A 21,828-nucleotide genomic window follows, 5' to 3' on the forward strand; every position below is an offset into this window, starting at 1 on the left:
CCGGAAGACTTCGAGATCGAACTGTTCAAAGATCGGGTGCGGAAGGCTTTGGAGTTTCAAAACAGTTCGATCGAAGTTGCGAAGGGGGTGGCATCGTTCCGGAAGCTGAAGGGACTGCTACTGGTCATAATGCCGATTCGGAATGTGATTAGTGAGTTGGTTAGTGGGGAGAGCGAGACCCTGAAGCAGGAAGTGAAGGGAACGTTGAAGACGTTGGTAGATCGATTTGGGGCGGGGAGATTCGTGACGGAGCTGAAATCACAGCCGAAGGAGGTTCAGTGGAATTGTAGGATGTTGATTGCTCTTGAAGGCGAACTTCTGAAATTTGACATCGGTGAGATGGTTTAAGGATAGGTTTAGCTCTCGGACACAACCCTGGTAACCCAGCGCTTGAAAGAGAATATTTATAGGCTTGGCGGAGAAGAAGTGTAAAGTGGCCGGAAAAACCATGGTGCCCAGCGATTGGAGCAGTTCACTAAGCATTTCAACATCGCGATGTTTGCAGTAGAACTGATCCGAACGCAGCTTTTTGGTGTCCATACAAAGGCCACCATCTGGCCGTAGTAGTTGTACCATGTTTGATTCCCTAACGCTTCACCACTTCGTTGATCATCCAATCGACATTCAGTTCCATGATTCGTCCCTCATCGTAACTGACATCGATGAATTCGCCTTTGATGAACACTCGGACCATGTTCGGAGGTAGAATCTTCACCGGTGTTCGCTATCCTACCATCGACAGCGTCCCAGCTTTTACAGGTGTTCTCTGATCGGCACTGACATCATACTTTTCTCAATTTGTCCGATCGTTGGACTGTCTTACCGTGTGCGCATGTTAAACCCCACCTCCACCAGGGAAGTATAATTCCGGTTGAAACTCCCACTAGAACGCTGGCGACGCATCTTTGACTGAGTCGATGGCTTTCGGGAGAAACTCCTCTCGGAAGCGTTCATCAGAACCTTAAGAGCATCTGGACCAGTTTCCTCTGATGATGCACGATTGCTTCGTCTACTTACCACCGTCACCTGTGGTTCATCCGAGTCCTCATCATACTCCAATCCAGTAGAAGTTATTGTCCTGTCGGAAATTGGAAGTGCCTCACCCGGAGAACGTTCCCGCTCGAAGCTTCGATTCGGTGGCCGAGCCCGTTGCTTATTAGGTTCAGTGTAGTCCTTTTCCGAGATAATTTGAGAGCAAAGAACCGAAAGCCACGGCAGTTAGGATCTGGGATAGGATTCCACTGCTTGTTGTTTTGTTTCTTCAAAAGAAAACATGTGAACTGTCAAATTTACCGCGTTGCCAAACATACCATTATACAAGCAAAAAAATCAGTCTGATGATACTCTACTGCCGCAGAGATTGTAAAAAAGTTGGCACACCCCTTGAGTTAAGCACAAATGTCCAACAACATAATTATAAATTTTAAGCAAAAATCGTTGCAATTCTCAACTGCAACGATTAATCTCCATTATACTTAGATAAGATTTAGGTTTACTTTTTAGAATATTTGTTTAAAATACTAAGTTGCCAAGGCAGGAACAATGTAAAAACACTTAGATATATGTCGAGACTAGATACTCCCAACGACCAATAAATCAATTTACAACGAAACGTACGGTACGAGATGTCCACGTTTCATCTAAATATCCGAACCGGCGCATGAAGCAGAATTCCGTGGCCAAAAAGCGTGCAAGGCTCTTGTACGTTACGGTACGAGATGTCCACGTTTTATCCATTTATTGGATTATGAGGCATCGTGTGAAAATCTTTGATTTCGACAGGTCCGATGTTTCTGAAGCATCTTGCCCCTTAAAAGCTGCACAGTAGGCTTGGTCGTTTTGATATATTTTGCGCATCTCTGATTTGCAACCTAGATAAGAAATTTGAATTGGTGAGGACTGAATGATGGAGGTATATCTAGCATTATCAAGGATCATAAACTCCCTAAGCTCAGTCGGTAAATGCGCAGCTACAAAGCAAGATCACGCTAGTGGTGGTTGGGTTCTATTCCCGGTCCGGTCTAGGAATTTTTCGGGTTGGAAAATGTCTCGACTTCCCTGGGCACAGAGTATGATTGTACATGCCGCACAATTATTAACTGTGGAAGTGCATCTAGAACACTAAGTTGAGAGCACGCAATAAGCTAATATGCGATAAGCAATAAGCTTGAAATGCGAAGCAGAAGAAGAAGCTTTCATAAACTATTGATGTTGCAAATGATCCAAAATCTTGTTTCTTAAGCCATGGATTTTAATAAAAAGTAAAGGCCACTTAAATTCGTTCTAGAAACATGAAGAATTTGTCCATGTCTTGGATCTATAAAACATGCTTCTAGTCCAAGAACTTTCCCCTGGAATTGTGTAAGTCTTTAAAAAAATCATTGTTTAACTTTCCTACATGATTGCTGATATCATTATAGTTTGGAATGCAGTTATAAATAAGGATGGGGAAATATTTCACTGAATTTAAATAAAATTCACTGAGATTCCCTGATTTCACAGGTAGTCGACACCCTGGTAACGATTTTGTTACTTAGATTATTACGCATCGGTTTTGTTACAGTTTCGTTCCAAACTGAATTCCAAAACTTCTAGGCCGCATAAAGACACTGTTCGACGGTTTCCACGACTCTTTTCCGTGCCACTTGAGACAAAATAAGTCGAATTAGTTTCCACAAACTTCAGCCGCCGCCGTCGTCATTATGGAAAGAAAACACACTGATTAAATTCCGCGGCTCCCTTCCTGTTTCGGATACCTCTCACCGGCGCCACCGTCGACGTCGTTTCCGCAGCAGCAAATCGCATTAAACCGATCCCATATGCTTCCAATTACTTTCCACAGTCACAGTTCGACACATTGACGTTGTTCATCGGCAAGTTCTCAAGTGCAACCAAGACACAACAACCAGAACCGGGCGAAGAGGAAGAAGAAGAAGTAGTAGACAAGGATTCGACGAGGTAAAAGACAAAAAAAAATCAATCAAAGCAATCCAAGCAGACTCAGGGGGTAGGGTTGGGCAGCTCTCGCTGCTTCGCTTATCACACGAACACGCACACACACACACACACACTCAACGGTGGTGGTTTCGAATTAATGGGGACTGATTTCCAGACAGATCCGTGTTCCTTGGCTGGAATTATTTGTTGAAAACACACCGAAAAAATAGATCAACAGGAGTTCGGAACTAGGCGAGGCGGCGAGGGGTTGCTGCTCATTCGAAATTCAAACATATGTTTTTCTTCACGTGAACATTGTCCGACCAACTTTGGAGGATTGTGTGCGGAATTTATCTTCGGGGTGTCTTGTCTACGACGGAGACGACGACGTCTTCTGCTACTACATACTACGACTGCGAGTGCACATATACAAAAGGAGGTGCAACGGAGGATGCACCGCGCCTCGACTGCTGCTGCTGCTGCTGCAATTGCACTCTCATGATTATGCATTAAAATGTGCATAGGTTTACCACTGTATCTCGCGCATCACACTTCTTCACCCCTCGCTCGCAGAGTTTCAGTTTCACACTTGGTCGTCGTCGTCGTCGTCCGTATCACCAATTTTCTTAATCTTCAAGGTTTTCCGGCTCACAACAATGGGATGGCTAGGTTTTCTGTTCGAGTCCGGTTCGACCGGTTCCGTCCTTTTGGCTGTTTTTGGGGTCGCACGCAAAAAGTGCGTAGCCTCTGGCACTGATTCTCGAGTTAACGATGCGTTCTTCTCGAGATAATTGGCGCTTCCCCGACGAGACACTTGACGCTCGCTTCACTTACCACTTTTCATTAGGGAGATGCTTTCGGTTTCAGTCGGCTGGGACTTGCTGTTGGTGGGCCCCCCACTGGGTCACATACAACCGGCGCGGCACACGTACAACGCACATACACAAACACCCCGACGCAGGGAGCTGCGCGCGGCTTCTTCACAATCACACTCACGAATCACACTGATCACACTTTCACACACTGTATTGCTCCTCTGATGCTCTTCTGATGGGCTACGCAGAGCTGCGCACTGAGGCTTACAAACCGAGGCTTAACCGAAACTACTGAGATCAACTGAACTTGATGGGTTTTGTCATTCACACGCACTCACTCATGGCCGCCGTTGGTGGGCGCCGTTGCATTTCCGGATGACACTTGCCTCCTCTCGCTTCTGTCACTCTGTCGTCGTGGAGGACTCTTCTTCGCGAACACATTCGATCACTAAAACCGGGATATATGGGACTGAATTGTACGGAAACTGAACAAAACTCTTTCTCTGGCGGATATTCAACCAATATAGTGCGCGGCCCGAGTTTGGTCAACTCAAAGATCAAAATCTGGTAGAAAATTTGTCTCACTTTCGGTTGAGGTTGGTTGGGGGAAAAAATCACCAGCACCGCCTTCACGCTCTAATCCCCGCGATTCCACCGGTTGACGAGGAGGAACATTGCACGGCGCGCGTAGCTATTCTCGGCGAAGACTACAGTTGGCAGAACAATGCGAGCTTTCGGTCCCCGGTCACTGCGATTCACACTCACTAGCTTTTCTTTTCTATTTTTTTTTTTTGGATCACACTCAGATTCTTCTGCACTTCACTGGACAGGACTTTTTTTTTTATTCTTGTTTCGCTTTCTTCCAATTTGGAACTTTCCACACAGCGGAGTCTTCTTCGGCTTCGTGTCTTCGCCTTCAGAGAGGTGGGCTTCTCTCTATCTGTGTGCGCGATTCCTTCCGCCTTGCCAGGACCTCTTTTTTTTCGGGGTGATTTTTCCTTAATTAATTTTCCCTTTCTTCTTAGCACAAATTGACACAACCAAATATCCTAACGAAAGTACCGGACGATGAGGAAAAAAAATTATCTATATTTCTATGAAGAACGAACACTCGCGCGCGCGGAAACTCTCTTCTCTTCGCTTCGCCCGCTTCCTGTTTAGTGTGTAGTTTTAGTGTGTTGCGGTGTTATTGGCGGTGCTGCGCGGCGCTAATGAAGGAAAAACGGAACGACGGAATAACAAAAAGAGATTTTCGGCTCTACTCGGACGCTCACACTCGGGTCGACTCGGGCCGCGTCCGAAATTGCGTTCCGGTGCATATCGGAGCAGTGCGTTTATGCGACTAAAGGGAAAATTTCGATGATGAATATTACACAGCTGCACAGCGCACTCTTGCCCGTCGTCGTCGTCGTCGTCGTCTTCGTCGTTGTTCCCCAGAATGTGCACTCCGGAGTGAGTGCGCCGCGGGGAGCGTGCGAGAGCGAGAGAGCGAGCACCATGGATGTATGGGTGCCAACGACGACAACACACCCCAACGGAAACCCGGCTTGCCCTCCACCCCTCCCCCGCCCATCGTCTTCGGACAGCACAAGTGCATCTCCGGTGGCGGAAGACCGAAAAAAGAGCCTGCCAGAATTCGGCACACCGAACCCGAACCCCACGGGTGGGGCGACGGGGGGATTGCACTCACTGACACACACTCACTAGCGAGCCCACCGCTCTATCGCTCTCCCCCCCTCTCTCTCTCTGTGTGTGTGTCAAAACAAATTCAATTTTTTCCAGCACTGTACGCGCGCAAGTGTGCGCGCTGAGCCGAAAATTTTTCGGAGCGCACTTTTTTCGCCTGCCCAACAGCCCAAGTGTGAGGTATCTCCTCATCCATACCACCAAGCAAACCCCCGTATAGAAGGGAGACCACACTACCGAGCGCATGCGAATGGAGTGCATTTTTTTTGTTGCATGTTTGTTTGATGCAACACGACCCGAGGAGGTGCAAGAGCGAGACACCGAACCCCCTAAATAAGTTCTCTCGCCACCGCACACTTGCATCGATGCAATCGATGCAAGTGTGCGGCGGTGAGAGAATGAGACCACCCGACCCCAACCCGAGTGCTCGTTTCCCAGCGCTCGAACGACAGAGCAGGACGACCAGCCAAACACCCCCCTTTAATCGCAGTAGTGTGTGCGGCTGTGTTGATGGTGATGGTGGTGGTGAGTTACCCACCCGGTTTTTCCACCCGTGAGCACCCGACCATCAGCACACGGCGAGAAAAAATTTAATCGGTTTTTATTACTCGCCTACTTCGGCCACCCCTTTCGACTCCGTCGACCGACCGCTCCTGCAGATGAATTATGATTACGTGTATGTAATAAAACATCTTCTTCGTCGTCGTCGTCGTCGTCGTCTCGTTGTTGTTGTTGTTCGCGAGAAACGCATTTCGCGCTCCCTCCGCCGAATCCGAACCGAGCGCGAGTTTTTCTTTGTTCTGCGTTCGTTCGGTCCCTTGCTGGGATGCACAAAAACATCTTCGTTTTCGTCCAATGACGATGATGACGATCGTCATCATCGACCGTGATGACGATGATGATGCGTGTGTGTTGAATCGGTCGGACGGGGAATGGCATGATGCAATCTCCGCCGCATCCCGCACCATGTTCCTACCGAGGCTACCTACTCTTCTCGGTTTGTTGTTCCTTCCTATGTGGCTTGCTTTGATGGTGTGGTGGTGTGGTTGTTTAGAGTGATGCGAGCGAGATTAGAAATGGCCACTTGTTGCTTCTTTTCGATGGTGCCTTGGCTCTTCTAAACACGTTTTTCGTTTGGGTTTGAGTTCGAGTCAATCGTGGACTGGTTGGTTGGGGATTGGATGGCGAGAGGAAATTGCGAGAAGTGCGTGTATCGTCGGGTGGTTGAAGATGGTGGTGGTGGTGGTGGTGCGTTGGTTCCGTATTCGATATTTATTTTCGGGGATGGGTGGTGCCAGAGTTGAGTTGGCTGTAGAACAGAAAGAGAGAGCCGGACGATCGTTTTGATAGGCGTTCTAATTTTAGGTTTTAGGCGTACGGTTGTGGACGGGCGTAGTAGGCATAGGTTTTTCGGAGATTAGAACGCGAGAAAAGAAACGTGCTTGGATTTTGAGCCTTATCATTTGATATCAAATGGTCGATTGCCGTGATGAATAATGAATAATGAAGTCATCTTTGTGGTATTCCAAGTGTGATGCGCTACCTTCATCATAAGGAGCCAATTTTCTCCTGCGCTTTGGTCATAGATAGGGCGTCGTTGTGCCAAATTGGTCGCGGCACATTTCGAGTATGAGAGAGTGATTGCAGTTAGATCAAAAGTGCCTGAGAAAAATGCAAGTACTTTCGCGGATTACCCGAAGTTGTGATAGTGAAGATATGATAACAGATAAGCAGACATAACACTATCAAAATGTTCATCAAAATCACTTTTAACGGTAAATTTAAATGTTTTTTAGTTGGTAATGTGGAGCTGGAGTTGTGCCGGGCGTTACAAATTTCCTACACTACAGTTATTTGTTTAGTGTATACGACAGATGGCGGTAGTATTTAAAATGAGAAATGTTCAATGTGCCGTGTCTGTTTGTCTGTGTTATCATATTGAGGTAACGTTAGGATGAAAAAAAAAAATGATGATGATGGTCCCACCTCTTACCCCTACAAAGGTTCGAGCTGGACGCTTTATCTTTAAGATAATTAAATATGACATTTTAACCAGGTTAGCAAACAAAATCGAACTGGTTTCAGTTACAGATATAAATTTCCTCTAGAGTTTACAGTTGCTACACAGCGATATAAATGTGGAAAAGCTCAGGCGTCCACCTCTTAGTTCACCTTTTTGTCCACCTAAAATATGCATAAGTATTACAAGCAATCAAGAGTTAATGAACAATCAACAAAGCAGTCTAATGCTATCATAATTTTCAGCAATGTCAGGAATGCTCACGAACCCCCACAGAAAACTTACTACTAACTCAAGGTATCTCAAACCTTTGTAGTTTGAGGCTCAAACCTTTGTAGACTACTTTTTTAAATCTTGTACTATTAAATCAAATATTAAAAATCCATAATCACCATAGTGGCGAACAGAAATAGTTTTTGCAGTGCTACAATAATTATTAAAAAGTCGTTATGACAGCTATCCATATAAAATAATCCGTTAGAGATAACTTCGTCAAGATCCATAATTTGTCAATTTATAAAAAAAAATCACTGGATAACTGTTCAAAAGACAGTTTTAACGTGTGAAATGCAGTGTCTTTTAAATTCTGTAAGTGTTGCTGAACATTTGATATGTCTAGGCATCGAATTGAAAACATTTATTCCTTTATAATATAATGAATTTTGTGAAGCACAAGTCAAGAAATGTGGTGTTCTTATTTCAACCGCGTTTCTAGTATTATATCTATGAAAGTCACTTCCTCTTTCAATTCGATCAGACAAATATCGAGGCAGCAAACCGTTAACTACTTTAAAAATGAACACCATAGTCAAATATACAATTCTTTGCTTCACCGACAACCATTGTAAGGCGTCTAGCATCAATGTTGAGGAAGTGAATCTATTACATCTCAAAATCAAACGCATTATTTTATTCTGCAAGCGCTGTAATCTCGATATTTGTGTTTCATTAGCCAGAAATAAATGGAAGGGCAAAAGTCTAGATGAAGAGAGATGATTGATTTGAATAGCTGTATTTTACTGGCAATAGTTAAACCGTTTTTCAGTTCAGAAGAATTCCATACTTCTTGGCAAATTGCTTGATGACATTGTCAATGTTAGAGTTGAACTTAAGTTTGTCATCAATCAAACGCCAAGATATTTAATCTCCTCTGCTTATACTTCAACCATCTACTTAGAGAATGCAAATCTTCATTCAAGTGTAAAACGGCATCATCTAAATCCTTAGCTGCAATTAATAACACAGTATCATCTGCAAAAAGATTAATATCGCAAAACCGTAAAACACGTCGCAACCCAAGTAACATTGCAAGCTTTATAGAGGTTTTATAGCATTCTACAAGTCAAAATCTTGATCTAAAGAACCCTCATACCAAACCAAAATTGTTACTTGGGAAGTCATTAATATACGTAATAAATAACAGGGGCCCTAATAAACTTCCCTGGGGCACTCCAAGGTTATTCCCCACGGGACTGGAAACAGAATCATTAAAAACAGTCCTTTGAGTTCTGTCAGACAAATAGTTTTTAAACCATTTATATGCAGTACTCGTAATTCCAAAGCGCTTGATTGATCTTAATAATAAGGGCCTAGAAGGCGCGTTTTAGATCCAAAAAACAGCAACAATCGTATCTTTACACTCCATGTTGGGTAGATCTTTCGGACATCGATAGATAATCGCACTGTTGTTGTGTGTTGAGTTCTTAAAGAATCTGGTCTTCTTGGTTTTATCCTAGCCCCAACAAATCCAAATTAAATCTTTAGTGAGTATGAGCTCGCTACGGCAAATGCAGAACCAAAAGCCGTGCCAAACGAAAGAGATCTCTGTCGTTAGCTATCCACTCGTACAACGTTGATTAATCCAATTCACCGGAGCACAATCCAGACTCAACTATATATATTTATTTAATTTAAAGTAGATAATATTAAATTAATTCGTGCGAAGACATTTTTACATGCTGACACGTTATTTACGAATTCTTCTTTCTTCTTTCTGACGTTTTGAACCCATAGCCGTGATGACTGATAACCCATGACGTTTCTGTCCAATCCCAGTAGACGAGATGTGCCGACCGCAGGTTTCGCGTAGGGCTTACCAACAGTTGGTACCATCCCCCGACCCGTAACGTACTTGAGGCTCCGCTACCGAGTCAACGTTACCATCTGCTTGCACCTTCAGCACTGCCAGTTTTGAGACTCGACGCCGGAACACTCCAACTGTAGACTGTACCAATGCTTGACGGATACGTCCGTCACTTCCCTTTATTACTGACAGGACGCGTCCCCTGGTCCACCCATTGCGCTGGTTCTCGTTCACTATTAACACCAGATCGTTCACCTTGACTGCTTCTGCTTCACCAAACCACTTGGTCCTTTTGGCGATCGATGGAAGGTATTCCATGACCCACCGCCTCCAGAACTGGTCCACGAGTTGTCTGGTCATGTTCCAGTTCGTACGGGTTATCTTCGTCGGTTCAGTTAGTGCTCTTGGAGGTTGTACTACTCCGTTTGAACTCAGTAAGATGAAGTGGTTTGGTGTTAGCGCTTCTTGATTACAGTTCTCCAGAGGGATAAATGTGAGAGGTCTAGAGTTCACAATTGCTTCTGCTTCTGCTCCGACGGTTAGCAATGTTTCGTCGTCCTGATGCCGGTCATTGCACAGCGATCCCATTGCAACCTTGACAGATCTTACGAGGCGTTCCCACGCACCACCGAAGTGCGGAGCAGATGGCGGATTGAACATCCACTTGGTAGCCGAGTTCGTAAACGTTTCTTGGTGTTGTTTCCCTATGGCTACAATCTCCTCTCGTAATTCACGGCTTGCTCCCTGAAAATTTGTTCCATTATCTGAGTATACTTCGACCGGTGACCCCCGGCGCGCTACGAACCGGCGAACGGCCATCTTGCAAGACTCTGTGGATAGCGAGTGGACAACTTCTAAGTGGACTGCTCTCACCGTCATGCACGTGAACAAAGCGATCCACCGTTGACGCAGCTACGGCCAACTCTGACCTTCATGGGACCGAAATAATCCAACCCAACATAGGAGAACGGACGCACTGTGGCTGCCAACCGAGCAGCTGGTAGCGGGGCCATCTTTGGGGTAGTTGGCACCGCCTTGCTGATTTTGCACGCTTGGCATTCTTTCACTACTCGACGAACTTCGTTGTGAACGGTCTCCTGGTTGGCGTGTAGATATTTGCGATGATACCAATCTACAAGTAGCGTGGTTATCGGATGCTTGCGTGGCAGGATAATAGGGAACTTGAAATCATGCGTGATGTACGGGACTGCTCCGATGCGACACCCAGCTCGTCCAAGAAAGGAGACAGCTTGTAAATCGGGCTTGTTCTCTCAAGCGGTTTCATAGACGTTCTCTTCGGCCATTCTGACTCTGGTAGATACAAGAAATCTGGACCCTTGAACCAACGGGACTGGACGTCGGTGCTGGAACCTCTTCCCCACTTAGTGGCTTCATCTGCCACATTATGTCGTGTAGGAATCCATCTCCACTCTGCTGCTTCCGTCTTGTTCAGGATTTCTCCCACTCCGAAGGCCACGAACTGTCGGTACCGGTGATGTTGTGACTAAATACAAGCCAACGTTGCCCCTGAATCCGTCCTGAAAATACGACGCAGGATAGGGAACGTGTGATACTCTCCAACCGCCTTTGCTAACCTTGCTCCCAATAGCACACCCATAAGCTCCAGACGAGGAACCGATACAGTCTTCAGTATGCCTCCTCACTAGCGTCCGTGAAAACATGTAGCTCCACCGAACCTCCATCTGCGGCAGAGAATCCTGGATAGTATGCCCTGGGAAGTCAGATTTGGCTGACCCTTTTAAACAGCGCGATCCACCTACGCCAGCGAGATTGAATCGCTTCAGTCACCTCTTCGTCCCACTTGGTTTGACTGCGCCAGGTGTCTTGGATAATCATCCGTCCCCCGGAATAGTAATGTGTGAAAACATACCTTGGGAATCGATCGAAGAGACTCATGACACATCGCAATATGTTCCGCTTTGTTGGAGTAATGTCGTCAAGGTGCACGTCGGTGGCGAAAGCTAAAAGATCTTCTTCAGGTAACCAAAGAAGGCCAAGAACTCGTTCCTCATGATTCTCCGTATCGATGGTTATCGATTCCGGTTGTTTTTGTTTTGGTTCCCCGACCCGTTCCAGAAGTGTAGACGAGTTTGAGTGCCAATTCCGGATCTCGAATCCACCGCGTGCGTGTACTTCCTTCAACCTTGATCGCTTCTTCTTCTATGTCGAAGCTATCTAAATAGTCGTCTACGTAGTGCTTCTTCAAGATTGCTTTCGCTGCCTGAGGATACTCTGATTCGTGCACCTTCGCGTTCAGGTTCTTGATAAAATGCGCTTGACTCGGAGAGCACGTAGCACCGAAACTCCCTACATCCATCACGTATACTTTGACACGCTCAGTTGGGTCTTTGCGGAAGAGGAATCTCTGGGTACTCCCAGAATCCACAGAGCACTGCCAGAAGGGGAACCAACATGTCTGGTAACATCGTATTTAACGACACCTACCTTCGCAGCTGCGTCCCAAACCAGCCTGATTTTTCCCGGCTTCTTAGGATTTCTCACGGCTCCCAGTGGAAGGTACCAAACCTTGTCAGGATCGGCAGACTTCATTTCCTCTTGTGTTAGCTCGTGAATATAACCACTTTCCAAATACTCCTCGATCTGCCGATGGACACTGTCTCGCAGCACCAAATCCGTACTCATTCTTCGCTCAAAGCATTCCAAGCGGCGCACGGCCATCGGGTAACTATTAGGGAATTCCACGCGGTCGTGTCGCCGTAACAGTCCTGTCTCAAACCCTTTCGTAGTCCATTTTGTGGTTTTCTCCAAAATCCGACGGACTCGCCTGTCTTCCGCAGATTCTGGGCCTTTATCTGCCGAAACTCCCACTCGTAAATGTGAAATGTGAAATTTGCTGCCTTCCTTTGGTCCCCTGCATATCCATAAATTGACCAACCCAGTCGCGTCTTAGCGGCCAAAGGATCGCCTAGTTGACCCTCCGTTAGCTTCAGCATCGCAATCAAACTAGCGTTGTTCGAGCCAATCAATATTCCGGGAGAAACCGCATCGTAGCTGCTGATAGGCAAGTTTCTTAAGTGTGAGTGTTGCCGTGCCAACTCCGCATACTTCAACGTCTGCTTCGGAAGGTTCAGACTTGTATCTTTTAAGGAAAACCGTTCGCTTTTACCAGAACCAGAAACAGTTAGGCAAACGCGCTGAGAGTTTGGTTCCTGTCTGGTTACGTTGCTGGTCCAGGTTAGACACAATGGAAGTGGTTTGCCATCATCGATTCCCAAACGTTCTACAATGGACTGCTCGACTAACGTCATCGACGATCCGTCATCAAGGAACGCGAATGTTTCTACCGGTTTTCCATTCCAGGTCAGTTAACGTTGACTTCCCGGTAGTGTGGTGTGCGTTCACCCCTTCTCCAGAACCCTTGTTATTATTCACTGGCTTCTGCTCGTCTTTCGCTGGAGGTTGTTGTCTCTGCGACTCCGTGTGGAGCAGCTGATGATGCCGTAGCTGACAACTTTCAACACCACAGCGAGCTTGCACCTTGCACGGGCGCCGTCCGTGCTTTCCAAGACAAGTTCGACAAAGATGGTGGTCCTGGACAATCTTCCAACGGCTCTCAGGATTCCACTTCTTGAAGACTCCACAGTCTTTGACCTCGTGGTTGGCACCGTTGCATGCCAAGCATAACAACATCGGCGGAGTTTCCTCCTTACTTTCCTTCTTCGGCAATTCACTCACTGAATGAGCGTTGAGGAAATTCTTGTCCCTGGTGCGCTCGCTTCTGCCCGATCGCGATTGTTTGCAGTCTGAAATTACCGTAACATCCGATGCTGCGATCACCAAAGTTGACATGTAGACCGCGAATGTACGCAGATCAACTGCCACAAACTGGCGTTTGTACAAAGCCCAGTCTAGACGTAGCTGCGCCGGGATTTTTTCAACCAGCTCCTGCAGTAAGACTGGGTTGCACATGTGTGCCACTTGTCCAGCCGCTTCAAGATGATCGCTAAAGTTTTGAACCGCCATCCCAAAGGAAATCAGCGTATCCAATCTGTCCGACTTTGGTGCAGGAACATCACGAATCTTATTCAGCAGCGTCTGGATGATCAACTCAGGGCGTCCATAAAGCATATACAGCGTGGACAGGACCTGAGGTACACACGCCGGGAGAAGTAGTCGGCTTTTGACCGCATAGAATGCCTTACCCTGTAGTGCTTTCTGAAGTCTGGCCAGATTTTCCACATCTCTATAACCACACGCTGTTGTCGTGTTTATGTACGCACTATATTCCCCTGAAGGGTGGAAGATCTCTTGGCATGACCTGCCTTGACATCAAATGCTGCTGCGTGGGTGTTACTTGATACTGCCCAACCGGATCATACATCCTTGGAAGCACCGGAATGTGATTCACGAGTGGAAATCCACCTCCTGCCGTGGAGTTTGCTGAGTACCCCGGAAAGGGTAGAGTTTGCTGTCCATCACCTGTTACTACGCTACCGGGATTCATTACGGGTGCCAATCCACCTCCTGCTATGGTGTTTATTGCGTATCCGGTAAAGGGTAATGGTTGCTGACTACCACATGTTGCACCGCTGTTCATCGCTCGCCCAAGAAAAGCTGGTGGGGCGGAAACTGCTGACTGTACCCCTGGTTGCCTCACGTTTGTTGCCACCCCCAGATAAGGCTGTAATTGTGGTAGCAAAGTTGATGGCTGAATAACTACTCCCATGTTGATTGGTAACCCCTGGTATGGTGAAGGAAAACTCACCGTTGGGAGTGTAGGACAGGCCGTCACAACATTCGTTTGAGTGGTTCTACCTTCCTGGCATTATTGGTACTCGACTAACCAAACCTTTTGGTAGTGCCCCAGGTAGACGAAAGCGATCGATTTCGGATTGTAAACCCGTGAGCGATTGCGGAGTAGTATGCTGAACTGGAGAAATAGTCACCTATCGCTCCTTGAAGAGTTGACGACAGAGTCGGGTCGAACGTATTCGCTACAGCACAGGCAGTCGTCGAAGTGTAACTGATGTCGTAAGTGGGCACGACCGACGATGTCACCTATGCCACCGCGCTCCTTGGAGCGATCGAAGGGTTCTTCATCTCTGCGACCATTCCTGGCATCCAGTTCTGCACCCTATTGACGCCTGCCACGACTGATTGCTCGTTCAAGCTGTTGTTGCTGTCCTTCGTGGTTAAAATCTTTATCATGGCCTGGTTTTCCAGCCTCTTCAGTTCCAACCTCTTCCGTTTCATCTCGATTCGGTGATTTTCCTCCATCTTCCGTTCCATCAATGTTCGTTGATCTTGAATGGTCACTGTAGATCTGCCCTTGCTTGATCAGTCAGTATAGACTGATTATAACTGCCTGTCGTCACCGGCGACGGCAAACTGGAAGCCACAGTAGACACGGAGTACTGGTATGGCCGAGTGGATTGGGTGGTGGATGAGCCAAGCAAGCAGCACACATCCAGATTTCATCCGCTACGGATTCGTCAACTCCGACGCATTGGTAATGAAACCATTCTTCACACCTCGGGCAAAACACTATATTGACTAAGTTGTTTGATCGACGGCAGACCTTGCAGTCGTTTCTTTCCGTCTCTGGCATCCTTCGTCCGAGCGTTTCGTCAAGCAGGTTCTTTAAGCTTTGTTGGGTAGATCTTTCGGACATCGATAGAGAATCGCACTGTTGTTGTGTGTTGAGTTCTTAAAGAATCTGGTCTTCTTGGTTTTATCCTAGCCCCAACAAATCCAAATTAAATCTTTAGTGAGTATGAGCTCGCTACGGCAAATGCAGAACCAAAGGCCGTGCCAAACGAAAGAAATCTCTGTCGTTAGCTATCCACTCGTACAACGTTGCCCTAACAACGCAGAAATTGATTAATCCAATTCACCGGAGCACAATCCAGACTCAACTATATATATTTATTTAATTTAAAGTAGATACTATTATATTAATTCGTGCGAAGACATTTTCACATGCTGACACGTTATTTACGAATTCTTCTTTCGTTCTGACGTTTTGAACCCGTAGCCGTGATGACTGATAACCCATGACGTTTCTGTCCAATCCCAGTAGACGAGGTGTGCCGACCGCAAGGTTTCGCGTAGGGCTTACCAACAGTGCTGCTGGTATTGGTATCAACACTCCAAGTTATTTTTCCACTTCACTAATACCAAATTCAACGCGGTTTCACAAGAATGACCTTCCCGATATCCCGATTGTTCTGGTATCAACAAACTATTACTATTTAAATACTCCAACAGCTGGCCTTTAACAACAAGTTCCAAAAATTTCTCTCATGTGTGCAACATGTTGATGGGACGAAACTCTTCGGCTTTAATCGTTCCAGCAACTTTTTGAATAGGGATTCCAAATTTGTGGCACATGTCCAGTTTGCAAGATGTGGCCAATGACATGAAAGCAATCTTGAATAGCTCTAGTATCCACATTATCTACTCCAGCTGAATTTCCTAATGAAAAACAAATAATAAAAATTTCAAAATTTTTTATAACTCTTTGCTGTTTTTTTGATGCTGACCTCTGGACATATTCATAACTTTGTCCCTTTTCCGTTTAAGACGCAAAATATCCAAATTATACCAGCTGTTCGAGTTTTTCAAGGAAACAAATTTTTGCTCAACTAGTTGATTAGTACACTTTCAAAGCGTTATTAAGAACAGCTGTAGATTCATCTAAGTTACCGGCCGCGAATGGAAAATCCAGGCTTCTCTCAACAAGATTCGAAACAGCTTGCTTCGAATATTTCCTCCAGCACTTCAATTTTACAAAATTATCGTTATCGTTAACATGGTCTAAGACATTAATCACTAAACTCATGATCGGTTATTTTCAAATCAGTATCCGTAACTGAACAAATGGATTCAAAATTGGAATAAACGTGGTCAATTAAAGTTCTACTATGCCTGGAAATACGCGTATACTCATTTACCGTTTGCTTTAAATTAAAAAAAAAACTCAGCTAAACGCTTCAAATGATTCGAATTATGGTTATCACGTCAATTAATATTAAAATCACCAGCCAATATATTTAATTTACTAGAATCAAGGAATATCTCGAGCCAGTTCTCTAAAACTTCAACAAAACGATGGTCACTAGAACTGGGAGAATGATACAAAACACCATAATTACCCATCTTCACGTAATGCTACGTAGTTTGTTGACAACCTTGCAATATTCAAGTAAAAAAAAATCGAATTGATTCACATTCCTGGAACTTGGCTGCTATTTATTGAAACGCAAGCTGCTTTTCTTCTGATAAAAAAGTCTTTTATAGAGCAAACATTCTGAGCTAAATGCGACATGGTTGACGTCCAAGTTCATTTTTCGTTCTTTATTCATTTTCAAACAATTAATACATTTCAATACAGTTGACGTACACTCCGATGTTTTGTCTTGTTGGCTACACCTAGAGCATCTATCACAATTTTTGCAATCCATGCTCTTGTGTCCAAATTCTCCACATTTGAACCATCTCAACACATTAATCGCGGGAACTATCGAGCACCGATCAAACCCTACATTTACTTTTTTTCGCACATAACATACATTTATAAGTATCGACATCGACTTCAATTACAACACTAAACTTGTTATAAGTGAAGTGTGGATTTTCAAACATGTTCACTACTTTTACATCATTTATAGCGATGTCTTTATTTTGAGTTTTTAAGTAGTCAATAAAGACATCGGAGGAAAACTGATCGCTCATGCCCACTATTTTCAATCTCGGCACCGAAGTGGGAACAACAGCACTATATTTTTCACCCAGATTGCTTTTATAACGCAAAGGATAACTCGGCTCTGTAAAGTTGTTCGATTGAGCCTGTACAAATAAAGTAATTATATAAAAAAAAAAAATCGCTCCTCTTATGAAATCTGTGGTCCAAAATACAAACAAATAATTGTTGGGCACCCACTACTTTGAGTTCATGGAAAATCATTTACGTCCATTTCGTGCATTCATTTACATTCATTGGCCTCTAACTTTTTTCATCCACAGAATTCCGTAAAATGTTGTATCAAGTTTTTGTAGGTTATGGCATTAGCTACAACTTTTGTCAATAACTCAAATATGTATCTCTTATGCATGATGAAGAAGATCAAACAGAACCCAGCATTGATGTTCAGTGAATGAAATTTACATTTACAGAAAAACAATAACAAGCTCTTCCCACTCAAGTTCGCCATGCATAAGAGATACAGATTTGATTTACCCACAAGAGTTGTAGCTAATATCAAAACCTACAAAAGCTTCTTATAGCATTTTACGAAATTATGTTGATGAAACAAATTAGAGGCAAGCGAATGTAAGTGAATGCACGAAATGATTTTCCATGCCTGGGTAGCGGTCGATGTGCGGTATAAGAGGTGAGGAGAAAGGAAGCTAGTGGACTCTTTCGTTCTCGCGTATTCTTATGCAGCAACAGACGTGACGTCACGTCTGCTGTTGCATAAGAACACCGTCAGAATGATAGAGTCCACTAGTTTCCTTTCTCCTCACCTCTTTTACCGCACATCGGGTAGCGGTAGTGTGTAAACGTCAAACGCAAAGGAATTGACTATGCGCGCCACAGGTGGTGGTACTACCAACTAAGAAGCATTAAAGTTGACCGATAAATGCGCGGTCGACGAACAACTTGCGAGGTCATTTTTTCCATCTACATTCAACAAGAAGATAAAGCTGAGGGGTCAGCATACGAGACAGTCACGCAAACAACCTGGGTTCAAGACTAGTTGAATCCGTAGTGTAGCTTTTTTTATATTTATATTTCAGTAATAGGTCAATGTGATATTGGTTTGTTATTGCGAAGCTCATGAGCTCTGTTATTCATGAGATATGCTAATAGTTTACTTTGCTATCACGCAGTTATTAGCTCATAGCTGTTTTGATATTATTTTGGATATTTTCGATATCGATCAAACCAATAGAAAAAGAGATCTTTAGATTTCCTATTTTTAATATCAAAATTTGCTAGATGGTTACATAGTTTATTCTACTCGGGTAGGTATGCGTGGAGCACTTGGTCTTAAGTAAAAGCTTAGTAACTTTTTGCGTAAAGATTCAATTGTAGAAACACGTCTTTATTGGTTAACGTTATACAGTGGAATGAAATTTATTTTATATTTCCTCTTTACAACAGTGACACGGATTATCACAGACTATTGCGTTATTCAATACTCCATCCTAATCCGAGACACCTAATAGTTTGCAAAACTGTTTTTATTTCTGAACGGCTAATGGCTTTGTGAAAGCATCAGCTGCGTCGCTCCTTGTTGTAGGCTATCGTGCACAAAGTGGTAGCGAATGCTAACATGCTTCGTGCGAGGGTTGTATGAGCCATTGCTTCCTGAATTGCTCGAAACAAGGCGCTGAACTGACTAGCTGCATTCACTGCAAAAGCGATGTCCGGACGAGTCACCTGGGCTACGAAAGACAGACATCCAACAGCTTCTTTGAAAGGAACTTTCTTCATCTCCTCGACTTCGTTCTGGTTTCTCGGTCCCATGGATTTGTCCAGTCTTAAACTGGAATCCGTCTGCTTGATTCCTCGTAATCCGGATGCCCAAACAATACTTGGCTTCACCGAGATCCTTCATCTTGAATCGTTTGCTCAAATACGTCTTCCGCTTTCGCTTCAGATTCTGATCGTTGGTGAAGATCAGAAAATCCTGCACGTAAATAGTGACGAACATCAGCTTGTATCCACACATCATCACAAGCAACAATCTACTGAGGAACGAATCAGTCCGAACTTCTGAAGCACGCCATCCAGCTGCGCATTTCATACTCGGCTTGATTGCTTGAGAGCTTTCTTCAAGCGACATACATTTCCATTTCGATGGTCTATCCCCTGCGGCTGCAGCATGTAGATCTCCTCATCGTTCAGCTCTCCTTGTAAAAAGGCTGTAATTGCGTCCATCTGATCGATGTCCAGATCATATTTCACCACCAACGCCAACGCGAGCATCCTCTTACGACGAGAAGAGCTTTGTACCGCTGAATGGTTACATCAGGTACACGGTTCGCTTTGAACACCCATTTGTTCAGGCAGATTCGCAAGCACCCACATGCTGTTCTCGCTCAGTGACCTCAGCTCATCGTTCATCGCTTGAACCCAATGATCTCTGTCAGGCCGTTGCAGAACTTCTTTGTAAGTCGTCGGATCGTCCATCGCACATTCACCGTTGGTTAAATCAGGAGGTAACTGGGGGGAAATGGTATCACCAGAATATGCTCAAAAGCTAATATAATCATTGTACTTGCCGGGATAACTGCGCTCCCGATCGCTGCGCCTTAAGGCCCCCGTCTGGAAGTATTATTGATATTATTCCCTTGCTGGGATTTTTTAGAACATCTGGGAAAACCCGCAAAAATGAGCTAGAAAAATAAGCTAATCGAAAAATCGAAGCACACTACGTTCTAGCATAACTTTCTGGCAACATGATAGTTGGAAAATTTTTGGGAAAATCCAACCCACAAAAAAACTGGGTTATTTTTCCGACATGAAGACCACCCAATTCCGGCCACGTGATTGCAAATGTGTAAACACCATGTTCTATCTTTCCCCTCTGATAGCTCGTGATCTTTATTCTAAAGTACCAGATAATTATATACTAAAAGATTCGTGAGAATGTCAGGAATCTTTTGGTGTACTTCAAAGTACAATTTTCCGACTTTCCTCGCATCGTTTTTCCATTTTCATTTCATGCATACCATTTTCCCGTTGTACCGGTACATGGCGAACAAGGCATGGGAAAGAAAAAAAATGTACTAAACACGAATTTCTCGCGAGGAGCTTTCGGCTCACATGATTTTTGCGGACGGCTGACTAAAGCATGCGAATAGTGGTGTCGTATGTTTAGCAAAAAAGAAGAAGGGTCTGTGCCTAGGGGCACGAACGGAAGTTTGACGTAGGACCGCTAGTGGACGGAACAAATATGTTGAGCCTTTAGTTCTTTTAATTGATCGATAATCTATTATCTTAACTCCTTCTGGATTTGAATTCGTGGCCCTGAAAAGGGCCGTTAGTTTGTTGGTTGTTGACTCTGAAAAGGGCCTTTTGTTTTTCAAATGGTGGCCCTGAAAAGGACCGTTTGTTGTTTTTTCCTGGTGTCCATTGAAAGGGTTGTTGGAGTTGGATGGTACGGAACGAATAGGTACTAATCACTGTTGCCTTTTGGTGCTCCTTTTATTTTGACGCTATTTGTTGATAGCTATTTGTTGATGAATGCTGTTGCATTTGCTTCAGTGGATCGATAACTAACACGAAATGCCTAAACGTGCTACCAATTGACGTCTGTGGGAAGGTTTAGAGCTGTATGATTTACGCAAGTTTATTCTCTCACGGTCATTGAGTATGACCCAAAGCTGATAATGATTTTCTGAACACTGCTATTGACACTGATTGATGATTCTTTGCTGTTATTCTCTCCATGATTCAAACATATTTCAATTTTGTGAACTTGTTTTACCCATTATCTGGAAATCTTAAAAGAAATTCTATAGCGTAGAAATATAGTGGCCCTGAAAAAAGCCATTTGGAATCCAAAAGATTAACATGCTGGTACTTTCGGGGTGGCGTGCTTAAACCATTGCACAGCGGTTGAAATTTCGCTGGTGATCAATGTTGTAACCAGCCTAACGAAACGACTGCAATGGAACGTCCGAAAGATGGTGAAACTACTCAGAGAGCCTTCGATGTTCGCGTCCTTCAGGTTCCTACCAAATTTGTGGTGACCATCTCCGTCGCAAATGAAACTGCCATTTTGGATCGAAGCGCACAAACTGGTGTACTTGAGTATCTCCAGAGACAGCGTGCTCAGTTGGTTTTCCTGGTAGCAGCGTTACGCAGGTGATCATTGTAGTCAAACTCAGCTGTGTAACGTTCGAAAGATGTCGTTGCCGTTGGTAATGCTTCTCATAGAGTATTTTTCGTCAGAGCGTTCCTAGTTGCAAGTATATGGCAGCATTTACACCAGATCAAGAAGTGCTCCGACCTGCATTGAATTAGATTGTTGTGTAAGAACAACTAGCGCTCCTTGACTCATTCACACCAGTCGATGCCGACCGGATGAGTATTGCAGGAAGCCTTTCCTCCGGTCGATGTGGGTGCATTCGTCGTCGTCTTCGTATTGGTGCGATGCATGCTGTTTCACTCATACGTCGTGTCCGACGCTTATCCGTCCGTGGCTCGAAAGTAAATGACGAAGAAAACAATTTGGCAAGCGTATTTCTCCTCCCTTCCATTCATTGGTGAAATGGTGAGCGGTCAACCGAGC

General features: G+C 44.7%; 1 protein-coding gene across 2 annotated transcripts in view; it reads right to left on the bottom strand.

The window, feature by feature from the left end:
- Eip93F (Ecdysone-induced protein 93F) overlaps positions 1–21,828 on the bottom strand; it is a 574,027-nt gene that overhangs the window by 257,446 nt on the left and 294,753 nt on the right. Inside the window, exon 1 of one of the 2 annotated variants that reach the window (XM_065223167.1) lies at positions 3,772–5,238. The exons of the other annotated variant lie outside the window; for it this stretch is intronic. Within the exon in view, the coding sequence (XP_065079239.1) occupies positions 3,772–3,781 (10 nt within the window). The 5' untranslated portion in view covers positions 3,782–5,238. Of the gene's footprint in view, positions 1–3,771; positions 5,239–21,828 lie in introns of those variants that run through there. 2 annotated transcript variants of the gene reach the window in all.

Source organism: Ochlerotatus camptorhynchus, unplaced genomic scaffold, assembly GCF_037179485.1.
Source record: "Ochlerotatus camptorhynchus isolate MF236.1 unplaced genomic scaffold, CSIRO-AGI_Acam_v1.1 ptg000185l, whole genome shotgun sequence".
NCBI classification, from domain to species: domain Eukaryota; kingdom Metazoa; phylum Arthropoda; class Insecta; order Diptera; family Culicidae; genus Ochlerotatus; species Ochlerotatus camptorhynchus.